We start from the raw sequence: 23,363 nt of genomic DNA, 5'->3' as shown, positions 1-23,363 counted from the left end.
ATCGAGAACCTTTTGTGAAAACATAATCTCCTCACTGTTCAAATGTACGTCTGTAATCTGTGGAATAAATATAACCTACCGGTAAGGTGGAAAAGAAAATTGCTTACAAAAGGAAACTGCAGTATTTCCTTTTAACAGTGATGTTGGTGCCAAACTGTAAAATGTACCATATTTAAAATGTAATTCCTTTTCACAGGTTTATGTCCTCTCTTCATAAATTATTCATAAATCACAAATCCACAACAGGAAACATTTCTTGCAGACTCAAAACAGAATTTTGAGTCGCATGGTTTTATCAGTTCCTCCTTTATGCAGCATGCAGGGAATCCTATTTTAAGCTCTCTCCTCAGAGTTTTGCTCTGGGTATATAAGAGTGTGTGTTACCGCCCATCTCTCTGGATCCTCCCTCTGCCCTGACTAGTTAAGTACGTTCAGAGCGATACCCTCCAAAGAACTCCCGGACGAAACCCCGGCAGCCCTGAGGCGTTGCGTGATTCCTGCGATACGACCAGGGCAGGAGCTGCTGAAGGTCAACCTCATCAGCTTTCTCTCCCCGGCTCTCCGGCTCTGTGGATTTCTGGTGTTAGATGAATAAAGGAGAAGCTTGGACCAAAGTTCTTGGAATTAAAAAATAAAAACAAAAAAACGCTCAATTAAACATTTCTTGAAGGACATGGCTCTTCGACAGAACTCTGACAAGGAGCCGAACATCGAATTGTTCATTAAGGTGAGCCATTTCTTCACAATTTTAAAGACACTTTAAAGAATGTGTGCTATGTATGCAAACATTTTAAAACATGCAGTACTTTCTTTTAATTTGCCTGTTTTATATCCTTGGTTTTAGAGGGAAAGGGATAAGCAAACAAAGGAGTTATTGTTGTCACTTATCAGTGTTGTTAAAGGGCAGAGAGCATCAATCAGAGGACAGCTTGCTTCTAAAGATGCTGCTTGCTGCAGACGATGAAGTGTTTGTATCCCTCTGGAGGGTCCTGGCACGTGTTTATCAGTGAACGCCACACGGAAACAGACAGACCACCTTATCAACACGTATGCAGAAGGAGTGGGGAACATGGCCCCCGGGTCTAAAGCAGGCACACCCACTTTATACACACACACACGCATTTAGAAATACATGTGTGCACCAACACAACGTTCATTGTTGTCTAAAGCCAAACTATCAAATCAGGTTATTGTCGTTATAAACCTGTTGTATGCTCCGTGTTTTAAAAGGTGCTGGTCTACATTTTGGAAAGGATTGCAAATATGATGCGGAGTGTTAGTTTAGCTTAGCATGAAGGTTGGAAACAAGAAGATATAGCCAGCCTGCCTCGACTGAAGTTTTACTTGGCTTAGCAAAAAGGGCTGCGCTTTTGATATCAGGGTATTAAGTGGTTAAATTATGTTGAAATGCTGTAAAGTCTTCCCTACATCGGCTCCTAAATGGTTAAATAGTTAAAAGCGCCTCGTGTGTGATTCATTGTACAATTAAGCAGCAGAAATATTAATCATGATTCATAGCCGTTTCATCAGAATATTAAGACTGTCGAGAAGCCCTTTTAATTTTTTTTATGCTTTTGCCCCTTAGATAATCTGTCACTGCTCGTAACTGCCAGAAGGTGTTCGGGGCTATTTCCCTATAAAACATGAGCAGCATTCCAGGAAATCACTGGTTCCATCCAATAGTCGAGTGTTGTGATAGCTGCAGCTTAATCACCAGAAATGAAACTGCCTAATTTTCCCCTTCTTTGCGAGGAGAAAATGACATTTCATCTCCAAATGTTGCACAGAATATTAGTTGCTTGTGCTGTCTTGAAAATAATCTGTTCCTTGTGTGGTTTTTTTTTTTAGGCTGGACATGATGGTGAGAATGTCGGGAACTGCCCTTTCTGCCAAAGGCTCTTCATGGTTTTGTGGCTGAAAGGAGTCAAGTTTACAGTGACCACTGTTGACATGAGGAAGTAAGGCCCCCCCACCCCCCCACCCCCCACCTCTGCCAGAAACACTTCCTCAACATCTGGTCATGGGGACTTTCACACAGAACTCTATTAAGAAGCGAAACGAGAGAGAGAGTCAGTCATTTCTTTCAGCAACCCACTTATCAATAGGTGTGTCGCTCACGCCGTCTCGCAGAGGTTCGAGGGAGGGGCCTGTAAAGCCAAAGTGTACAAAGAGCTCTGTGTCACCTGCGAACAAACACCTTTAATTTGGGCTGTATTGCATGAATTTCTCAGGGTAATTATAGAAGGGCAAATACACTCGGGAAACATTGAAAGGATTCTGATAATTAAATGATTCAGAAAACACACAACAGACCTTTTGAACATGTGACCACACCTAGCACTGTTTGTTTTTAGAGCTAAACTAAACAGCCAGTGTTGAATTAATCCACCTGTAGGTTCAGTCACGCCTCGGTAACACACCATGCGCTCAGTTTAGTTACGCTGAATAAGAACAGAATGAATCATTGTTTCCTGTCCTTTCTCCTCTGTGTCTCTCGCCGTCCTCTCCAGGAAGCCGGCTGAGCTCAAAGACCTGGCCCCTGGGACCAACCCTCCGTTCCTGCTCTACAACGGAGCCCTCAAAACAGACTTCATTAAAATCGAGGAGTTCCTCGAACAAATGCTGGCCCCTCCCAGGTATTGTTGTATTTGATAAAGCAAATATTAACATACATCCCCAACTGCTACTATTGTTATATGAAACGATGCATACAGGCAATTTTCTAACTCCCCTATAGCCATCTGCTAAACCCAATCTGGATCCAATTCTGTCACGAGTTGCCCGTGGCCAGATATTTTTATTTTGCTGGACCTTTTTTCCCATTTCATCAAATCTTCTCTTGCCCTTTCTCCACTGCCACTCAAAACGTTTGTTGACAACTTTGACGGTGATCTTGTCTACAGCTCATCCTTGTCAGGATAGTTGACTGCAGGTGTGTTCTCTTCCCGGCAGGTATCCTCATCTCAGCCCGGTAAACAAAGAGTCCTTCGACGTTGGAGCCGACATATTTGCCAAGTTCTCTGCTTTCATCAAAAATAGTACAAATAACACCTGTAAGTAGTAGTTGTTCTTAGGGTTATATATTTTATGTTCATTTATTCTTCTACTCCACATTTATTTAACATTTGTAGTAACTCCAGTAAATGGATTAAGGATTTATTTACAAATATATCTGATTAGCCTCTATTTTAATGAACAAAACTGCTTAAGAAGTGATTATTTTGTGATGGGTATATTATTATTATTTTAAGAACACATTTGAATCGAGGATTTCTTTGAATTAAAAGTTTTTATTTTTCTTATGAAGAGGAGTATCTACCTTAAATGATTTTTTATATTGTTATGTTGATGTTTATGCAGATGTTTTTATTGTACTTGTACTCACAGTATATGTTATAATATATTTAAAACCATTTACCTGTTAGAGATTATGCCACATGGACCCACAGGCAGAAATGCAAGCCATTTCTTTTTCTGATTCTTTAGTCCAAGAAAGAAATCTGCTGCGGGAATTCAAGCGTTTGGATAACTTCCTGAACTCCCCACTCCCGGAGGAGATTGATCACAACTCTGCAGAAACCATCGCCGTCTCCAAGAGGCAGTTCCTGGACGGGGATCGCCTGACCTTAGCCGACTGCAACCTGCTGCCCAAACTGCACGTCATCAGGGTGCGACGGTGATCTATTAGTTTAGGTTAACTGCCTGCCTGCAGAGTTCATCTTGGGTGTCGGAACGCAGGTTTTAAATGTAACATAAGTAGTAAGAGGGTTTTGATTCAAGATTGTTTTAAATATCTACTCCAGTGCATCTTGTAGGAAATGTTTCCCTGGACACGCTAGGGTCATTGTTATTTTCTTTCTACTTTTTCTCTGTGAGAGTACTTTATGTCTTTATGCCCCTCATAATGCTTAGTGTTCATCTAGTTTTCCAATTGTTTCAGGTTGCTGCAAAGAAGTACTGCGATTTTGACATCCCAACCCAATTCACCGGCGTGTGGAGATACCTTCAAAATGCCTACGACAGAGAAGAGTTCAAGCAGACGTGTCCAGCTGATATTGAAATTGAGAAAGCTTATTTCAGCGCAGCCAACAAGAGGAAATAGTACTTTGGATTCTCCGTTGTTAACCTCCTGCTTTGACCAAGTGTAGCCATGCATTTAAGATAGTGTTCTGTCAGACTCTGCAATGAATCAGATGCTCCTCGATCTATAAAACCTTGACCAGTTACAGTAAATCTTGCTGAAGCAAAGTCTTTTAAATGGTAGTATGCAGCAGTGACTATTTATACTCACTGATTAATGTGTTTGTACCACATTTTAAAGGCCAAGTGTGCAATTAACTGCTTATGTTTTTGTCTATAGTGTAAATATGAATATTTCCAGTACTTATTCTCATTTATGCACCGTCATCGAAGTATATGACTGTTAGGGTGAGAAGGAGTTGCAACAAAACTTCACAAGTTATTTTTTTATGAAAACCATGAATTAATATATGGGATATTCACACACCTGTATGTTTGACAAATGCAGTTTGAACTTTTCACAAAAATAAAAAATATAAAATGTGCTTACCGGTAATTTGTCATAATCCCGATTTTCAAACATTATATCCGAATGTCATGAACAGAAGAAGATCACATAAATGACATTTCTGACGTTAAATTTTATTTTCAGCCACAAAATAAATACACAAAAATAGATTTATTTATTTTTGTGGATCTAGATTAAACAACAAAAACAACATTGGGCTGGTAATAAAAATGATGTTGAGTGAGAACGTTTCCATCCAGGCCGACTCAAAATCACACCGACCATCCTGTGTCTGACGGGCTCTAGTGGGTGACGCAGTACTTCCAGAAACAGGCTGCCGGGACAGCAGAGATCAAAATGAGAGACAAAGATGAAGGACGCAAAGTACAATTTAATTTATTCTAATCCACATTGTTCTGCTCAAAATATTTTTTCTTCCATATCTTGTTAGACATATTTATTTTAATAATTACCTAATATTGTAAATCTATCTACTATCAACAAGAATTTGAGTTTCTCCTTTTGAATATTTAAAATCATAATTAATAAATACGTATCTCATAGCATACAATAATGTAGCAATATAGGTATCTCAACTATAATTCCTTCAGTGGAGGTATATGTTATTATAGATGATATAAACAAATGACTGTATACGACTAATGTACAGAAATATATAGTTTTCAGTTTTACCATGTTTGCAAACAGGAACTATACAATCTATGACAATATAGCGAGTAAGTCAGTATCTCCATCTTGCATTGTATCTTTTAAAGGGTAAGTTCAGAGCCAAATGTGCATAAATATATGCAAGAACACAACACAAGTCAAAACTATAAAAGTATTTAATGGTGTCCACAGTGTCCATAATGGGAGTGAGATCCAGAGTTCAAAATCATGGTCTCCTTCAGTTTTGTCCATGGATTAAAATAAAGTTTTAATAATTATAAATATAATAATTATAATAATTATAATTTGCCTTCGAATGACAAATTATAATCCTTGGCAAAAATAACATTATTGAGCACAATAAAAAAAATGCTTATATTCACTTTCAATTCAATTGTAGTTTAATGTAAAAAAAAACGTTTAATTTAATGATACATTTGAAAACTTCAAAAGTCTAGTGTATTTTGAAAGCTGTAACTTCGACAGTTTAGACTTTTTAACCTTAAATCTTTTAACTCTTGTGCTTGTTATTTACACATCAGTAGTATTGTGTTCTTCTATTTGATCAATCAAATAACTTATCTGTCCCCGACTAGGATTATTAATAACATCAGCTCAAATACTGTGCCAGGTATTGTCCTGTGAATGTTTGAGCTCAAGTCATATATAGTATGATTATGAAGAGCAGCTGTGGTGACAGTTCAAATAAGAATCACTCACTTCTTTTGTTTGTTTTCGGCAAATTCTGCTCAGATCTGAGAACGCCATGCGAGCGAAGCCTGCCAGCTGCTGCCAGCTTCAAAACGGCGTCCGTGAGATCCACCTAAAAATGAGATTTAAAAAACATAACTCAACACAACTCATCAGCAGCTGTTTTTTTTTTCTAATTGCATTACCTTATCACATATATTGGACTTTATTTTAGTGTGCACAATCACACCAATTCAGCTCTACGCCCACTAACACCATGTTATAGACTTAAAACTAACTGTGTTTGAGCTGGGAACCAGTTCTATATGTGTTTCTTTGCTATAGTTTATTTTTTTCCTAAATGATATTACTTAAATATGATCATGTACAGAAATATAACATTTCAGTCTTACCATATTTGCAAACGTATGCTGCTGTGCTGAATCTTCATCCCCTTAAAGATCATAGAAATAAATCATTATGATGGCCATACATCGCTGATTTACCTATTATTATTATTATTACCTATTATTCGCTTTTACCTTTATTCCAGGAGTCTCTCCCTCCATTATGCTGCATCCTTAGAGGATACAAATTATTCACCTCTCTCTGCTCCCCTTCGGGGATGTCGGGTCCATCGTCCACTTCTGACACCAATTTCTGAATGAACTCTGTTGAGATAAAAACAACTTCTGCTCATCAACCTTTCATTGTGATATTAATACTACTGCTTTGAACTGAGGGAACACCTTATAAAATGCAGTTTTATAATCTGATCCTTATATTACAGGGGCAAAAAATAAGCTTTGTACAAAGCACATGCCATAATTTGGATGTTTTAGAACCTCATTCAGCTTTATGGAATATAATAAATAACATGATGAGCATTAAACTCACAAGGTGACCTTTTTTAAACTCATCCAGTAAAATTGAAGAAAGTAAACCTTTACCTGCCTGCGGCTCCAGATTGGTATCAGAGTACAGAGGTAGTGCATATGTCCGTCTCGCAGAGCAAATCACAGCAATAAGGTAAAAGAGCGCTGCAGAAAGCATGATGTTTGAATGTTTAGATGGCCAGATGCTGAGTACACTTCCACCCAGCAAGGCACTTCCCTTATATATCCTGCATGGTCATCAATCACCATCTGATCAATATATTATCATCACACCCAATCCTCTTCGTAATGGTTTTGACGAGATGGATCGGGCGTCATAGACACGATTTAAGGGACCCCGTCAATTTAGAAAGAGCCTATCTATGCTTGGACAGAGAGGCCTAACAAACGTTTGCTCTCCAGTAGTAATCAGCAGCTGTCCAGCAGAGCACTGATGGTTTGTGTCTGACGCCACGCCTGCGTGATGGACCGTTCAAACATATCATTGCTCATGTCTGAGATCGCAGGTATCCAGCTGCCAGGAGCTGGGTCACTGCGGGTTACATTCTGGTGACTGCGACCGTCTGAAGGGCCAAATGGGTCGCAGTGTGATAAACTGTTACAAGTTAAAGATGCAAACAGTTAAGGTAGGTAAGCCTGTAAGGGTAATGTAGCTTACACTGAACCCTAAATGCTTCCAGTGGGCCTGGCAGAACCTTGCATGGCACCAGTCGCCCACTGGTGTGTGAATGTGTGTGTGAATGTGTTAATGTGAAAAGCGCTGAACGTGTAGAAAGCGCTATACAAGTTCAGTCCATGTAGTGTTTTCCGTTTATAGTTTTGAATTTTTCATTCCTGTATTTATTTAAATCATATGCACCTATTTATATTTTCTTTTGGTGGTAACATAAATTGCACCCCCTTCATTATTTTTGTGTGAATGTCTTCAAATGTAAAAATGAAAGTCAGGATTAATTGTGCATGAATGTATAAAATCCCAACAAATGAAGGCTTCAGTTTTAAGAGGAAGGTTTGGACTTCAGCTTTATTTATTTTTTTTACTGAAGGGTCACTAATGGTCTTCAGATTAAAGCACATGGTACAAGATGATTTATACTGTTGTCTCCTTGTCTCTAAAATTGCTTTTGAAAACAGAATTTGATACATGTGCCAGCAAAGACTGGACTGAAGCAATGACTTAAGTCGCATAGAGACATTACTCTTCAGGGAAGGGAAAGAAACAACTTGCTCTCTAATAACTTCTGATAACTTGTTTGAAATGTTTGAAATACATTCAGAGTTTTTATTTTTGTCATACTTGAAAATCAGAGAAACTATTAATTTAAGGTTTTTAGTCATGCATTGAAAATCCCCCTTAGGTAAAACAAGCCAGTAAAGTCATGACGGTGTCACAGGACTATTAACCTTTTTCCAGGCGTCCAAAAAGCCAAAAAAAGAAAGGTTCAATATGCTTAACAAACACTGGAAATATAGGAGGGTACAATGTTGAAATAAGCTTTCTAAATTTGATTATCAGCCATGAGCTTTACAGCAAAAGTTTAGATTTAAAATGTAACTAAAAAAGCAAACCTCTGCCAACCAGCTCATTCCATCGTAATTGGATTTACACCAAAATTAATAGTCTTATTATTATTTTGTTGACATTTTTAGATTCTCAAGACCATGATAAACTTATTTGTTTGCATAGTTTTTGATAAGAAATTTAAGGTCACTGCCTTTTTTGTCAGCAAAGCACAAAAATATTTTTTTTTTAATGACCAGGTCATGTAAAAAATTCCTGGATGTACTGTACACGGTGATCCGGATCATCATCAAAAGGTTATACATTTTTCTTGCTATCTTTATACACCAATCACGAAAGTAAAAGTGAACCAGAGTTGATGTGTGTTTTCAAACCATGGGAATTTGAAAGTGGAGAACGCTGATTTTTTTTCTTTGCTGTGGCGACCCCTCACGGGACAAGCCGAAAGTACAGTAGTTAGACGAGTTTCCGGATCCGGTTAGACCAAAACTCATCTTCAGATTTATTTATTTCTTTCCATCAAAATCCATCCAGCAGTTTTTTCCATTATCCTGCAAAGAGACAAAAAAAAAATCATATAAACGCAGTCAAAAAATATAACCTCCTTGGCGAATGTAATTAAAATCATCTTGTGGACAAATCTTTAGTGAAAGCTGCACGTAACCTCAACTGAGTCACGTGACTCCGTGAACACGGAAGCCGGCGCCGAAGAAGGCGTACCGGAGAGAACATCTGCCATATCCTCTTGGTCTGTTTACCAACTCTACACCCAGCGTTGTTTATTTTACGAAACAGTAAGCGTGGAGGCTGAAAGTCAAACGTAAACGGGAACACCGGATCGCACGACGCCGTAAATCCAGACAGGTAGAGTAAATACTCTTTAAATGAATGGTGCTAACAAGTCCCTCCGTGTTGTTGGTGTAACACTGCGAAGCTAGCAACGAGCTAACAGCTCGGAATAAGTGACATCGTTTCGACTGAACTGACGTCAATGCAGTCCAGAAATGCTAATTCAGCCTGTCAAGCGTTGACGTTAAATGTATGTAAACGGATCAAACCAGGAGAATCTCCACAGCGTTTAATGGAGATGCTCAAATCCGCCTTCATCGAGTTCCTACTTGTCTCGTGTGTCGTGTGGCGTTTAGAGGTCCATTCCACTCATTTGGAATGAAATGATCTGAAATTTAAATATTTAATCTTTATTAATTCATTTTTGAGGAGGAGTGGATCTTGAGCCGAGTTCTTTTTCATTTTTGTCAACATGATGGAAAGTAACTGTTGTTCAATGAAATGTTTTCATTTTTTTTTAAAACCTTGGGATAGAGTCTCCATGTTGCTGTAACTATCTGCACAACCGTGTCCTGATCCAGATCGGGATCCAGACCTGGGGCATTAAATCTGTATATTACCTATTTTCCTCAATGTGGTAATAGAGAGGGTTGTTGCATGCTGCTACTTCCAATATGTGGCTAAAATCATTCTTGTGCATTCCATAGATACCATTTTTTGTAAAATCTTGTTTTTGGTGATAGCTTGTAAACTACCGACGATCAGCGCAGGATTCCGAAGTTTCTACCGATCATATCGGAAACTGCATTTACGAATAAGGTCAGCTCTGAATAGCATCGTTCAGAGTCGCGGTTCTGAACAGTAACGTATTTTATCTCCCGCCCAGTGTCTGCTGCCACAATGTTGACCGAAGGAGGCTCGTTCGTGAAGGGGATGATCATGGGAAGCGTTTTCTGCTTGGTGCTGTCGCTCCTGGGTAGTTTCGGCCCTGACACAGAGTCCAGGATGGAAGCTCATCATCATCATCATCATCATGTCAAGGCGCAGAGTACAGATGAGCTAAACCAACTTACCGACAGTCAGATCCAAATATTGACCCACAAAGTCCGCGTTTTTTGTCTTATCATGGTCCAGCCAAAGATCTTAGTTTATTGGGCAACTGCTATTGACACTTGGAGCAAACACTGTGATAAGGCTGTATTTTACACCTCTGAGCCTTCCAAAGCACTTGAAGCAGTAAACTTAAATGAGAAGGAGGAGTGGGCGAGGTTCCGCAAAGCTCTGAGGCATGCCTACGATAATGCCGGAGACCTGCTCTGGTTCTTCGTGGCGCAGCCCACTACATTTGCCATAATTGAGAACCTCAAATACCTGTTGCTCACGAAGGATCCCAGCGAACCCTTCTACCTGGGCCAAACGATGAAGTCTGGGGAGCTTGAGTTTGTCACCTATGACAGTGGCATTGTTCTAAGTTATGAAGCCCTGAAAAGATTAGTGCACGTCTTCCAGGATGAAGACAAATGTCCGGAAAGAGGACGCGCTCTGTGGAAGCTGAGTGAGGACAAGCAGCTGGCCGTGTGCCTCAAGTATACCGGTGTGTTTGCAGAAAATGGAGAAGACGCGCACGGAAAGGGCCTGTTCAACAGCAAGAGTTTGAACAACCTCATCACTGACAGCATGAGCAACAACCCCACCGACGTGGTGGAGGGCTGCTGCTCAGACCTGGCCGTGACCTTTAACGGAATGTCACCAAATCAAATGCAGGTCATGATGTTTGGGGTTTACAGGCTTCGCCCTTACGGCCACCGTTTCCACGACTCGTTAGTATTTCAGCCTCCTGATGGGTCAGATAATGACTGAAGAATCGCACCTTCCGGACGTGGATTTTAAGATTCTGTTTGCTTCTGTGACTGCAAGCCGAAATCTGGGGTAAATGATTTCCTTGTGCTGTTTGTAAAAAATTAATTCTGCGTGGGAATATTGTAATATGTACATTTTGCACTTGGCACAATCACCAGCTCGTTGTTTTGTATGGGTGTACCTTTCTTTTCGAAGACATAGCTGTGAAATCAAATGTAACTGGAGATTATAAATGATTGGTTACATAATACTTAAATGTTGCATTGGTTACTAGGTGATACTATTTTGTGAAAATATTTTCTAAATACTTTGTTATCCTAACTACACTGTAAATATGTTTGTTTGTTTTTTACCTGCGAGAACACATCCCCATTCATCTAAATTGAAAATCAAACATCTTATAGCTCTAAATAAAAGCATTATTTTTGATCATATCAATATATGAATACCGGTATGTGGTCTTCATTGCCAAATTGTAAAAAATTATGATTTATGGTTGAACTATTTCTTCTGTCACATTTTTTTTTTGTTACTATTTTTAAAATTGTCACACTGATCAAATGACTTTTTATAAAGTGATTTTTGGATAATAAAATAAAGCTTGATTAAACCTAATGGGTTGAATTATTTAACTGTTACTTTAAAATGTTTACCTTGTCCAGCATGCTGAGAGATGTTATTTAGGAAATAACTATAGAGTAAATGCTTTATCATGCTAATCAATAACTCACATAAAACTGTTTATGTATCTATTGAAGACAATCTGCTTAACTCGTTGCAGTGGACACGCTTGACAGCTGGAAACCTGTTACTGCCACTCCTTCAGTCGCTACATAACATCGCTCACTTCCTGGACGAACGATACCGAGATACGTTCCAGCATTACTTAAACTATGCGGAAGACATTTAAAATCCAGGAATGAACCCGGAAGTAATGAGTTCGAATGCTTTGTCGTGCCCACCATTTCCATGCACTTTATCGTGGTAATCTTTGTCGGATCAAAACCATGATACAGACAGAGTTTGAAGTTTTGATGCATTATCTTTATTTTCTGCATGAGGGTAAGTGAATTCCATCTTCCAGCAGGTTATGCAGCTACCGGTAAGTCCCACAGGTGTAAACAGGTGACTGACAGCTCAGGCTTCGCCCTCAGGAACCCCCCCCCCCCCCCCCCCCGTCATTTTCAGGTGGCAGCGGTGTTACGATCTCGATATTATTTGTAGGTCTTCATGTGCCACAATCCGTCATTCAGATAGTGAACGTTCTCAATGCCGATTCCCTTGTTGACTTTTTCTCTGTTTTGAAAAGAGATTAAGATCAATTATCTGAGGAGAAGTAACAGCACTGACAGCTTTGCTTCTATAAATACATCTTACATGCTTTCTGCAGACATCTTCATAACACCAACGCAAAGTGCTTGTTGCTTCCCCTCTGCCATTATGGCCTACATCCACTCGTTAAAGAGATTCACGTGTAACCGATTGAAATTGTGGGAGAGAAGGAGACACTTACAGCACAGCTTTCTATTTAAAGCAGCTTCCATGTCCTTCACGAAGTATAAAAGGATACGACTACTTTGTCGGCGTCAGCAGGATAGAGTTTAGCACCTGGTGATGTCAGCCCCGGACACATGATGTTAGCCCCGCTAAGGACAAATTTTATGGCTCCTTTGTCTACTTGCTGGTGCGGAAGGATGAAAGGATCTATGGAAAGGAAGCATGGATTATTAGTGTGAGGCTATTGAAACATAACCATAAACACACCGGCATCAGACGAGCTCACATTTATGCAGCAGTCGAAGGGTTGGGTAGAAAGGTCCTTCTCTTTGTCTGAAGAACAGCAGCTCTCCATTCACCGTCAGGATTTCAATGTGTTCATGGCTGCGGGGAGAAAGAGGTGAAATAGAATATCCTCAATACCGGAAACATGCTGGATGTCAGAAGGGTGATGGAACTAAGACTAAGCCGTACCATCTCACTATTTTCACTGGGTCTTTTTTTGGCATTATATTATTTAGCCATGTCTCAATATCAGGAAATTGGTCCACCAGTTGATTTTTGATGCCTTTGATCACTGATGTTTTCAGCTGGATACAATTGGACACATTTTCCTTGTCATCAAATCTGAAACGAGAAAGATAGAATGTTTTTATATGCTTTTTCTGTCAGACAGCCAAAGACCATACGTACATTTTACTTCGCTCATGTCATTACCAAACTAATTCTCATATAATAAAAGCATCGGAAAGCCAATACAATTTTAGTCTTAATGAGACACAGATGTAAATAGAAAACAAATATTGAAAACTTTATGCAAAAATGACTAAACCTTAAATACTTCTTACTTCAACTATGTGATCAGAATTATACAGGGTTTGAAAAAAGAATGAACGGATATCAGGACGCTTTGATCCAGCTCTCAGGCTGGAAGTTTTCTTAAACATCGATTATGAACTCAGTGGATCGCGTCTGGGAGGAATTTAATTCGGCTCCAGTGACACATACTTCTACCTTCATTTAAATTACGACTTTATTATTGATTTTAAGGCAGAGATGTTCAAACTCGTGAATAAATTATCCTTGGATCGTACAGGGGGCGGACATGTTTAATTCCACTTTAATCACTTCTCTCTACTTGGACGCAAAGAAAGCTTTTATGCAACAAAATCTCATAACGCAGTTTCTCGTAACACAACCGACAATAAACTCAGCGTGCCCTGTTAGCTCATCACTTAGCGCTAGCCTGAGACATGGTTAGCTTCAGCTAACGATGCTACATGAAAACAATTAGCGACGTACTTCTTAAACATCCTCGTCGGTCGCGATCGCGTTCTTCTGCTTTCGATAAAGCTTTCTCCGTAAGTTTATGTTAAACACAGGTCAAGAGAAGATTTACAATTCATGTATGAAGTAGCTATGGTAATCCCACGCCCGCACAGAGACGCGAAGGGCCAGCTTTCAGCGTCGGGAACGTTACGACATTTTACGTCGTTTGTTTACGCTATACGGCAGGTCAGGGCGATTTCAATCAGGTGTCCTTTAACCGAGGAAACGTCCGTCAGCGCTTCCGAGATAAACAACAATGTATTGTTCTGTCATTAAATATTTAAATTGTGTTCATTATTAGCATCTTCTTTCATATGCACATGCATATATTCACGTTACTATTTCGTGGTTTTTAAATTGAGCTTCGTTCTGCATTATTTTAGTGCTTTATATGAATTTACATAATTTTCTCTTTTACTGGTGACCAAACCATCTTCTGTAGGCTTTTATGATCTCGTCTGTTTGTATTTGTTGTTAGTTCATCGACTGGTTTTTATACTTGCCAAGAAAAGATGTGGGTATGATATAAGTGTGTGGAAGCTAAATTTGATTCAAATAGAAATACATTTTTTTCTTTATGGTTACAGCGATATTAACGTGTTGAATAAGCCTTGCTTGAGTTAAAAGGCACTGTTGGGTCTTGGCGGTAGAATCGAGTTATTAGTTCAATCAATATACATTTGGGTTCTGATCAGCCATGACAATCTAACCACATGCTTTAAATACTACTACTGTATTTAAATAATGCTATAGAAATATTTTTACAATTGGAAAAACAAAAACGTGTTTCCACGATAACCAATTTAAGGATCCTGCAATTAATAATAAAGTATTTAGTGGAAGCCCTCTGAGACTTTGGCGTTCCCACAGTGCCCCCTTGTGGCCGTGACGTAACAGCACAGTTCTCGGTCCATAAAAAAAAAAAAACATGCTGGTGCAAAAAAGTAGTTTTGGTACGAAGTACTTCCGGTGGGGTCACCGACTCGCTTTATCCAAAGAGATCTCCCCCGTGTTTACCAGCGGCTGTTTTGCTAGCGCGTTAGCCTGTTTTAGCTGTGGGCGCATTTTGTCTGTGAATCGTTTTTACATTTTTACGGCCGCTTTAGTTCACAGCTCCCACGGAACGAGCGCACAACGCGGCCCGACAAGCGAGGCGCAAAGAGGAAGCAATAGCCGACCATCTTTCTTCTTCTTCTGCAGGCAATAACAAGAAAGAGACCAGGCTGGACACAAGTGGAGCTGTGGAATTCACAATTTATTGCGTGTTTCATACGTGACAAGAGGACTTGAGTAAAAAAAAAAAAAAACCCGAGTGTTGCGATCGATAAAGGATTTTCGGAATCTGCGCTCCCCCCCCTCCCCTCCTCCTCCTCCCCACCCGACAAACCTGAAAGTTTCGGATTAGAAGACTGGCTTGTTGAGAATTAGTATTCCAGGTTTGTTCATGTTTCCGACAGGTTTATCTTCCCCTAATCCCCCAGCACCGCCAACCCAGGAGGCTCGACCAGCGGCTACTGATGTCAAAACCGACAGCGGCAACATCACCCCCCCGAAGAAGAGGAAAATAAACGGATCAGCGAGGGAAGACACTTCTTCTGACGCGATCTCCTCCTCCTCTTCCTCCTCTTCCTCCTGCTCTCCCACGTCGCTGCACGTCCAGAAGAAGTTGAGGTTCGAGGATTCTGTGGATTTCTTTGGCCTGGATGTGAAGATGGCTGAGGAGGCTGCTGCCGCTGCTTCGTGCTCCAATAACAAAAGCAAAGCCGCGTTGTTGGCTGGCGGCGTGGGGCCCCACGCAAACGGGCTGACGAAGACCGCGGGCTCCGGCACCTTCTCCAACAGTAAACCCGGTTCGGCCAAGAAACTAGTCATCAAGAACTTCAAAGGTAGCAGGATCCACCCGAGGGCCACGTGATTCAGGCTCCGGGTCCGAGTCCCAAATTGAACTAATAATCTCTTTAGCAATAATAATAATAAAAAACAATTGTAATACACGTTATTACAGGTGACCTAAATGTGAGGCAAATATATAAAGAGTAATATAAAATAAAACACTCGTGGCGTTGTTAAACTTTGATATTACTACAGCGTGCACGTCGTTCCATTTAGAAATGGTACATAATCGTGTGTCTGTGTAAAGTAATGAGATTACTTTGGAGTGGAGCGATGGGATGTGTGTGTTTATGAAGCTTCACAGAATTTAGATTCATACGTCCACAGTACGAACTGATTGATCTGGGTTATATTGAAGCAGGTAAAAAAAGCTCTTTGTCATTAAGATCCTGCTCAAGTCGTTGTGTGTGTTTTTTGTGTGTTTTTTTTTGGTACACAGAAAAGCCCAAATTGCCTGAGAACTATACAGAGGAGACCTGGCAAAAGCTGAAGGAGGCCGTGGAGGCCATACAGAACAGCACTTCAATCAACTACAATCTAGAGGAGCTCTACCAGGTACCGCTTCGGGACCTTTGTCGACGTCTCGGACGGAGCCGTCCTTGTCTGAGTGCTTTCCGTTTGTCCCCTCAGGCCGTTGAGAACCTGTGCTCCCACAAGATATCTGCCAAGCTTTACAAACAGCTGAGGGCCGTGTGCGAAGACCACATCAAGGCCCAGATCGATCAATTCAGAGAATATCCTTTATCGTTTCCTGCTCGTTGTCGGTTTCAGCCTTGGCTTCGTGCAGTTAGATTGTCGGGAAGGTCTTGAAGTCCGTTCTTGCCTTAACGTTCGTTCATACGGATGCCCTGGACAGCGTACTTTTTCTAAAGAAAATTGACAAGTGCTGGCAGGATCATTGCAGACAAATGGTATGTCTTATAACTCCGATGAATCCTCAAACGTGCTTTACTTTACCTTCAATGCAGTTTACTTTTCAGCGACGTGGTAAAAGGCAGTGGTCAAAATGAAGCACGCTCTCAATAACACTCCTCCATGGTGTCTAGCCGCTAGCGCCCCCCCCCCCCCCCCCCCCACCCCATTGGTAAATTCAACTACCTAGGCAAATAGAACAGACGTATGAATATGTGAGAGCTTTTAAACACCTTAAAAAAAACTATCAGAAGTCAAAAAAGTGCTTCTTTACAAAGTATTTATTACTATCAGCATTATAATTTCTGCTGTAACTCGGAATTTCCTCTTGCGGGACTAATAAAGGAATATATCGCATATCATAATTGGAACAAGTTACGTATCGTAAACTCCGATGGAGGTGCTGTTTGTAAAGTCGGATGCGTTTGATGTCTCTCAAACTCCAGAAACCCAATTCAACATTGGGTTATTTTCGCTTTGTTTTCGTTTGTCATAGTGTCTCTTCATATTTCCAATTCTGAATTCTCCCATTTGTCTCGCAGATCATGATTAGGAGTATATTTTTGTTTTTGGACCGCACCTATGTTTTACAAAATTCAATGCTGCCATCAATCTGGTAAGTGGCGTCGGCTGTTCTCCAATAGTGCTGAGATGGTGTCTGTGGGGGGGGGGGGGGGGGGGTGGACCGGGTGTTAAAGGAGCTGCTCTGGTCTGCAGGGACATGGGTCTGGAGCTGTTCCGGTTCTACATCATCAGCGATCTGAAAGTCCAAAGTAAAACTATCGATGGGATTCTGCTGTTCATCGAGAAGGAGCGACACGGCGAGGCGATAGACCGCAGCCTGCTGAGGAGTCTGCTGAGCATGCTCTCTGACCTGCAGGTGACTGGCCCGTTCTTCATTGTGTACATTTGTATTTGAAAGCCTGGAGTCGTCATTGTCTGGTTGACAAATGGCTTTCATGAAACCAATGTCCTGTCCTTTCACTGACAGATTTATCAAGACTCCTTTGAGCAGCGCTTTCTGGTGGAAACCAATCGGCTCTATGCTGCAGAGGGACAGAGACTGATGCAGGAGAGAGAGGTAATTTATGGGAATCCTTAAACGCGGTCGGTGCATCTGAAACATGACGGTAAATTAAGGTCTCGATTTTACAATCTAAGTTCCAAAACAAGTTCGGACACTTTGAAAAAAATGTGAATAACAACAGTATGTCGTGATTTGCTAATTGTTGAAGCCCCACGTGGTGTTGGTAATAGCACAAAGATAATATTTATATTCTTGAAACAGAGAAAAGAATATTGGTTTGCTTCACCTCTTGTTTCAGCAACACTCGCCGTGCGTTTGGGAACCGAGGGAACCGCCGCTGTAATTTTGACAGTGGACTGTTTTTCTCGTTCTTGCCTGATGTTAGATTTCAGCCCTCCTTTGTGGTACTTTTATATTTCCTGACGCTCCAAACATTTCTCTGGGTACCGAGTCGGCGCTGCAGGTCAGTCTAGCGACCAGGCTGTGGGGATCCGTGCAGAGAGCGCTTCGGTGTTTTCTTGCTGATCTAAGCAAGACCTTCCCAGAAAATGAGGAGTCTAAAACGTTCTCTGGCGGCTTCACAGATGTGCAGGTTACCTCTGTCGTGTTGGACCAATGGGAGTGCTCATGGAGGCTGACCTTTGAACTGTACGCTGATCAGAAGCTGAAAGGTCTCTCCCCTCTTTAGTCCAGAGGATGCCGCGTTGCCTAGAAACAAAGAAAGGACAGATTCCCCTTTCACCCGAGTCCTCCTGAAACGAGCCCAGAGCGGCGGCGGCGATGTCTCTGGATCTGGCTTCTACTCGCTTTCCTCGTCGCATCGTAGAGTTTCAGCTGTTGTTTGCGGGACGCAGAGACAAACTGTGTGCGATGTCCACGACAGAATCTGTCCGGTCTTTGACAGACGGTGAACCCCCTCCTCATCTTCAGTCCAGAGAGGCTCGTCTTAAACCCCATCGTGTTATCGAGCTGTTGCCAGGGAAACCCAGTCAGTTTCAGATCCTCCTCCAGATGACTTCTTTGAGCATCTCACAACTTTTCCAGTCTCGTTTGACACATTGTCGACATCATCTAAAAGCAAAGAAAAAAAAAACAATGGGGCTACAATGTTTTGCACATCATCAGATTCTGTCTCTAAGTTTTAATTTTACTTGGGCATGCTATATTTGGTAAAATGGTTATTATGCGGCATCGATTTTAATGTCTCTCATTTCCTCCCAGGTACCTGAATATCTCCATCACGTTAACAAACGCCTGGAGGAGGAGGCTGACAGAGTCATCACATATCTAGACCAGAGCACGCAGTGAGTGTTGGACTCTAGCGTTCCTTTGGCAGGTAAGCTCTTGAAGCGAGATGTTTGATTTGTAACCCCCACCTTCCCAGAAAACCCCTCATTGCCACCGTGGAGAAGCAGTTGCTGGGTGAACATCTCACAGCGACTCTACAAAAAGGTAGACGACCATTAACGCTTGCTAAATCTTGACATGACTCCCCCTGCATCCGGGCAGCCAGAGGTTTCACGTCGGACCTCTCTCGTAACCTTTCCAGGGTTGACTCACCTGCTGGATGAGAACAGAATTCAGGAACTGTCTCTCCTCTATCAGCTCTTCAGTCGGGTGCGAGGCGGCGTCCAGGTTCTCCTGCAACACTGGATAGAGTATATAAAGGTGCGAGTGGCGTTAACAATCATCCGCGTGCGAAGGTGGTTATTATTTTTTTGCTCGTAACTGTTTCTGATTCTGAAAATCAACTCCCTAGGCTTTCGGGAGCACAATCGTAATCAATCCAGAAAAAGACAAAACGATGGTGCAAGAGTTGCTGGACTTCAAGGACAAGGTGGATCACATCATCGACATCTGCTTCATGAAGAACGAGAAGTTTGTAAATGCCATGAAGGAGGCTTTCGAAACGTTCATAAACAAGCGGCCAAATAAACCGGCAGAGCTCATAGGTTAGCAACTTTGCATTTTCCCCTTTTCATAGCTGCGGCGCCGCCATTAAATGAGCATACGGTGAAATAACATGGGCTGTACATGCACGCGTCTGTTTCCAGCAAAACACGTGGATTCCAAATTGAGGGCGGGAAACAAAGAGGCAACAGATGAAGAACTGGAGAAGATGCTGGACAAGATAATGATTATTTTTAGATTCATCTACGGTAATTTTTAACGACCACTTTTGAATTTCTATCGCCGCTGTGGCTGTTTTTAATGGAAAATTTATTTTCCGTTGTAGGAAAAGATGTTTTCGAGGCCTTTTACAAGAAGGACTTGGCCAAGAGGCTGCTGGTTGGAAAAAGTGCATCTGTGGATGCTGAAAAGTCAATGTTGTCAAAGCTAAAGCACGGTCAGTTTAATCCGTCGCTTTTTGAAGCGCTCCGTGTGAAATAAATGAGAGAACGGTCACTTTGGGACTGAATGCACATTTAGTTGGAGTGTTTTTGGTGTTTCCTCAGAATGCGGAGCAGCATTCACGAGCAAACTGGAGGGGATGTTCAAGGATATGGAGCTTTCTAAAGACATCATGGTCCAGTTCAAACAGGTAAGAAGAGCAGCAGCAACACGAGAACGCATCTTATTATCCCCCCGTAGCAACCAGCACAGTCTGTCAGTTCCTGCGGAGAAGGGGTTTCTTTGTGTTTCTGTAGCGTGACTATCATATCGGAGACTGGAACAAAGGATTATTTATTGTTCACGTTAAAATCAAGCAAACCTGCAATCGTTTATTTCTACCGATTACTTTGCAGTCGTTGCATTGAAGATGAGTCAAAGATAAGTGATTGTCTCGCTGATAACTTTCCACATCTGGACTGTATTGAATCTGGGTTCTTATTTCGTCTCGTCACTTCACAGATAACTGAAAGAGAATTCCCTCACAAGCTCGGCGCCCTTGTCAAAGCTCTGTGCCAGCGTCATGCGTGTCCTTTGTGTTTCCATAGTATATGCAGTGCCAAAATATTCCTGGCAACATCGAGCTGACGGTGAACATCCTTACTATGGGTTACTGGCCAACATATATACCGATGGAAGTGCATCTACCCGCTGAGGTCGGTGCTTGTCGGAATATTGGAGTTTTTACATTACATTACATTCCCATGCAGTACAACAATAAATACTGTGTTGCTTTGTTCACATTTCTTATCTTCATCCAGATGGTGCGACTGCAAGAGATCTTCAAAACCTTCTACCTGGGCAAACACAGCGGCAGGAAGCTGCAGTGGCAATCAACGCTCGGCCATTGTGTCTTAAAAGCTGAATTTAAAGAGGTACAAATCCAATTTTTGCTGCGTTTTCCTCAACCATTTAACACAGTTTAGCACTTCATGGCCATTGTTTTGTTTTTTGTTTTTTCTGTACAAAAGGGCAGGAAGGAGCTGCAGGTGTCACTTTTCCAAACTCTTGTGCTGCTGATGTTCAATGAAGGCGAGGACTTCACTCTGGAGGAGATTAAAGTGGCAACAGGAATAGGTTTGTGGGATCCCTTCGGCGTTTGGTTGGCAGCATTTGGATGGAGAAACGAGCGATCATTATGCAGCGCCGCTTATCTAAAGTACCGTCTCTGTGTCTGTTGCTTCGCAGAGGACAGCGAACTGCGTCGGACTCTGCAGTCACTCGCTTGTGGAAAAGCGCGCGTCCTCACCAAAATTCCAAAAAGCAAAGATGTGGAGGATGGAGACAGGTTTTCCTGCAACGATGACTTCAAACACAAGCTCTTCAGGATCAAAATAAACCAGATTCAGATGAAAGAAACGGTACAATTCTAGTTTTTCCTCTGTTCCTTTGAGGTATTGATTATCGTTTTTTTAACGAACCGTTTCCTCCCAGGTGGAGGAGCAAGTCAGCACCACAGAGAGGGTCTTTCAGGATCGTCAGTATCAGATTGATGCTGCCATTGTGCGCATCATGAAGATGAGGAAGACTCTGAGCCATAATCTTTTGATGTCTGAGGTGTACAACCAGCTCAAGTTCCCAGTCAAGGTAAATGCAGCACTGAATAGCTTTATTTTACGACCTAGATGTACGTGGTATCCCTTATCTTGTTCTATAGGAACTATAGGCTTCAGTTTGTTATGTTAGTTTTCCCTCAACAAATCAATGAAGAGAATGTTTGTAAGATTTAAATATTTAATAAAACAATTCTGGAACAAGCTGGGGAGGAAATCAGCACTGAGGTTCCAACACCGGTCCTTGTGGATCTCCCAGGGCACAAAAATGTCCCTCCCTTGAGGGAGGGGCTACTACCAGCCTATCTTAAACCTCCTTGCTGTTTTAATGTGATCAGTATAATCAATAAAACTAAATGTTGTGCAATCCTATTGTTCTGTCGGCGTGCATCAGCATTGTGGAATTCCCACTTGAGTGAATGATCGAAAATAACTACTTCTTTGATAATTGATGACTTTCTCTCGTCACTTTCTAATAAAAGCATCGAGCGTTTACTTGTTCTGGTTTCTTAAATGTGATTTATGTTGGTTGTTTCCTGTTTTATTTTACAGAAACACCTTTTCCACTAGAGTTAACTGCTGTTAGAGTTAAATAAATAAAAAAAGACTGATTTTAAAACGGATCTAGAAAGGTAACATCCTATCTCAATTGTACAAGAAAACACTCTTGCATGTCAGGTTAACCTTTGGGAAGTGGCGTGGCTCTTATGAATCAAAGGGTTCACTGTGATTACCGTAGAAACCAGAAATGCTAACCTCTGCCTCTTCTGTGTGATCTGCCTTTTCAGCCTGCTGACTTGAAAAAGAGGATAGAGTCTCTTATTGACAGAGACTACATGGAGCGTGACAAGGAGAACCCCAACCAGTACAACTACGTGGCCTAGGGGGGGGGGGGGGGGGGATGCAACAAAAGGACATGCCGATGGTCCAGTCAGGCTGAGATCAGTCTCACAGCGGACGTTAACAATTATCATCTTTAACCCAGCGACCGACAAGTGAATGGATACTGCTCCACGGGGTTTCTGTCAGGGCTCTTGTGATCCTGTGGACTGCATGCCCATTTAAATGAGAGTATTGTCCAAATGTCTCAGTGCCTCTGAGAGAGAGAGTTGGGCTTCCGCAGACAGAGAAAGAAGACACAAATGTATTTCCATTTCCTCTTTTTTTTTTTTTTTTAAATGGAGAAGAAAAATATTTATTTACAAACTTGGGATCTTTTTTTGTTGTCCAAGTTGAATCCATACGCTCTTTGTTAAGTCACTTTTTAGGTTTATTTTGTTCACTCAGTATCCCAACCAGCTGTTGATGTTGACACATAAATATGCTCTAAATGTATCACACATTGAAGAGAAAATGGAAAAAAAGAAATTAAACCGAGTACTTGTTTCTTCAGTGTCAGATATGGAACTACTGGACTAACGTTCGCAGTAGGGACTTGATCATTTTGGAGGTATCTGTATAAAATGTGTGATCCTGCAGCCGTGTAGCCATTTGACAAAGCTGTGATCAGGAATACGCGACCATTCAAGGTCGTCTGTTGAAAAACATTTAGCACTTCTGATGATATATTCAAGCTGCTAAAACACTTAATTTGCTCATTTGTTCAGTTTTTTTTGTATGTTTTTTTTTTGTTAACCAGTAAAAAAAGAAAAAGTAGAGTATACTACAAGCACAATGACATCATGTCATAATCACACACACTATACTTTTTGTCTTCCTCTGGGTCCTACAAGGCCTTGCTGAAAGGCGGCGTATTGGGAGTGGATTGCCTCAGCACAAGGAGAAATGAGTGATTAGTCATGCCCCT

The 23,363-nt window shown here is 41.3% G+C and overlaps 5 protein-coding genes across 6 annotated transcripts; 3 read left to right on the top strand and 2 right to left on the bottom strand.

Annotated features, from left to right (window-relative positions):
* Positions 1-598: 598 nt before the first annotated feature.
* On the top strand, positions 599-4,539 carry clic2 (chloride intracellular channel 2). Of its 2 annotated transcripts, none has more exons than XM_068740139.1 (6): positions 599-727; positions 1,849-1,958; positions 2,511-2,636; positions 2,953-3,038; positions 3,463-3,668; positions 3,941-4,539. In XM_068740139.1, the coding sequence occupies exons 1-6, from the start codon at positions 674-676 to the stop codon at positions 4,100-4,102; spliced, it is 744 nt and encodes a 247-aa protein (XP_068596240.1). In that variant the 5' UTR covers positions 599-673; the 3' UTR covers positions 4,103-4,539. The 2 variants fall into 2 exon arrangements, with proteins under 2 accessions (XP_068596240.1, XP_068596239.1); XM_068740138.1 differs by having other exon boundaries at positions 2,953-3,053; positions 3,487-3,668.
* A 291-nt stretch (positions 4,540-4,830) lies between these two features.
* Positions 4,831-6,940, bottom strand: urp1 (urotensin-related peptide 1). Its single transcript, XM_068740675.1, has 4 exons — positions 6,838-6,940; positions 6,491-6,558; positions 5,918-6,020; positions 4,831-4,862 (listed from the first exon to the last, which is right to left on the bottom strand). Exons 1-4 carry the CDS (start codon positions 6,938-6,940, stop codon positions 4,831-4,833), a joined length of 306 nt encoding a protein of 101 aa, XP_068596776.1.
* A 3,054-nt stretch (positions 6,941-9,994) lies between these two features.
* c1galt1c1 (C1GALT1-specific chaperone 1) lies at positions 9,995-11,467 on the top strand. Its single transcript, XM_068740553.1, has one exon. It carries the CDS (start codon positions 9,995-9,997, stop codon positions 10,952-10,954), a length of 960 nt encoding a protein of 319 aa, XP_068596654.1. The 3' UTR covers positions 10,955-11,467.
* A 658-nt stretch (positions 11,468-12,125) lies between these two features.
* On the bottom strand, positions 12,126-13,926 carry mcts1 (MCTS1 re-initiation and release factor). The gene is made up of 6 exons (XM_068740311.1): positions 13,754-13,926; positions 12,926-13,078; positions 12,738-12,835; positions 12,525-12,658; positions 12,332-12,399; positions 12,126-12,250 (listed from the first exon to the last, which is right to left on the bottom strand). The coding sequence occupies exons 1-6, from the start codon at positions 13,762-13,764 to the stop codon at positions 12,169-12,171; spliced, it is 546 nt and encodes a 181-aa protein (XP_068596412.1). The 5' UTR covers positions 13,765-13,926; the 3' UTR covers positions 12,126-12,168.
* Positions 13,927-15,224: 1,298 nt separating this feature from the next.
* On the top strand, positions 15,225-22,440 carry cul4b (cullin 4B). The gene is made up of 20 exons (XM_068740233.1): positions 15,225-15,666; positions 16,113-16,228; positions 16,304-16,407; positions 16,515-16,584; positions 17,128-17,201; positions 17,303-17,465; positions 17,577-17,666; positions 18,834-18,916; positions 18,997-19,064; positions 19,162-19,280; positions 19,372-19,564; positions 19,667-19,771; positions 19,849-19,959; positions 20,069-20,154; positions 20,552-20,659; positions 20,765-20,878; positions 20,975-21,080; positions 21,192-21,364; positions 21,438-21,590; positions 22,345-22,440. The coding sequence occupies exons 1-20, from the start codon at positions 15,225-15,227 to the stop codon at positions 22,438-22,440; spliced, it is 2,574 nt and encodes an 857-aa protein (XP_068596334.1).
* Positions 22,441-23,363: the final 923 nt, after the last annotated feature.

This window comes from Brachionichthys hirsutus, chromosome 6 (genome assembly GCF_040956055.1).
Source record: "Brachionichthys hirsutus isolate HB-005 chromosome 6, CSIRO-AGI_Bhir_v1, whole genome shotgun sequence".
Lineage (NCBI taxonomy): Eukaryota > Metazoa > Chordata > Actinopteri > Lophiiformes > Brachionichthyidae > Brachionichthys > Brachionichthys hirsutus.
The sequence above is the reverse complement of the archived record's forward strand: the minus strand, read 5'-3'. Positions and strand labels throughout refer to the sequence as shown.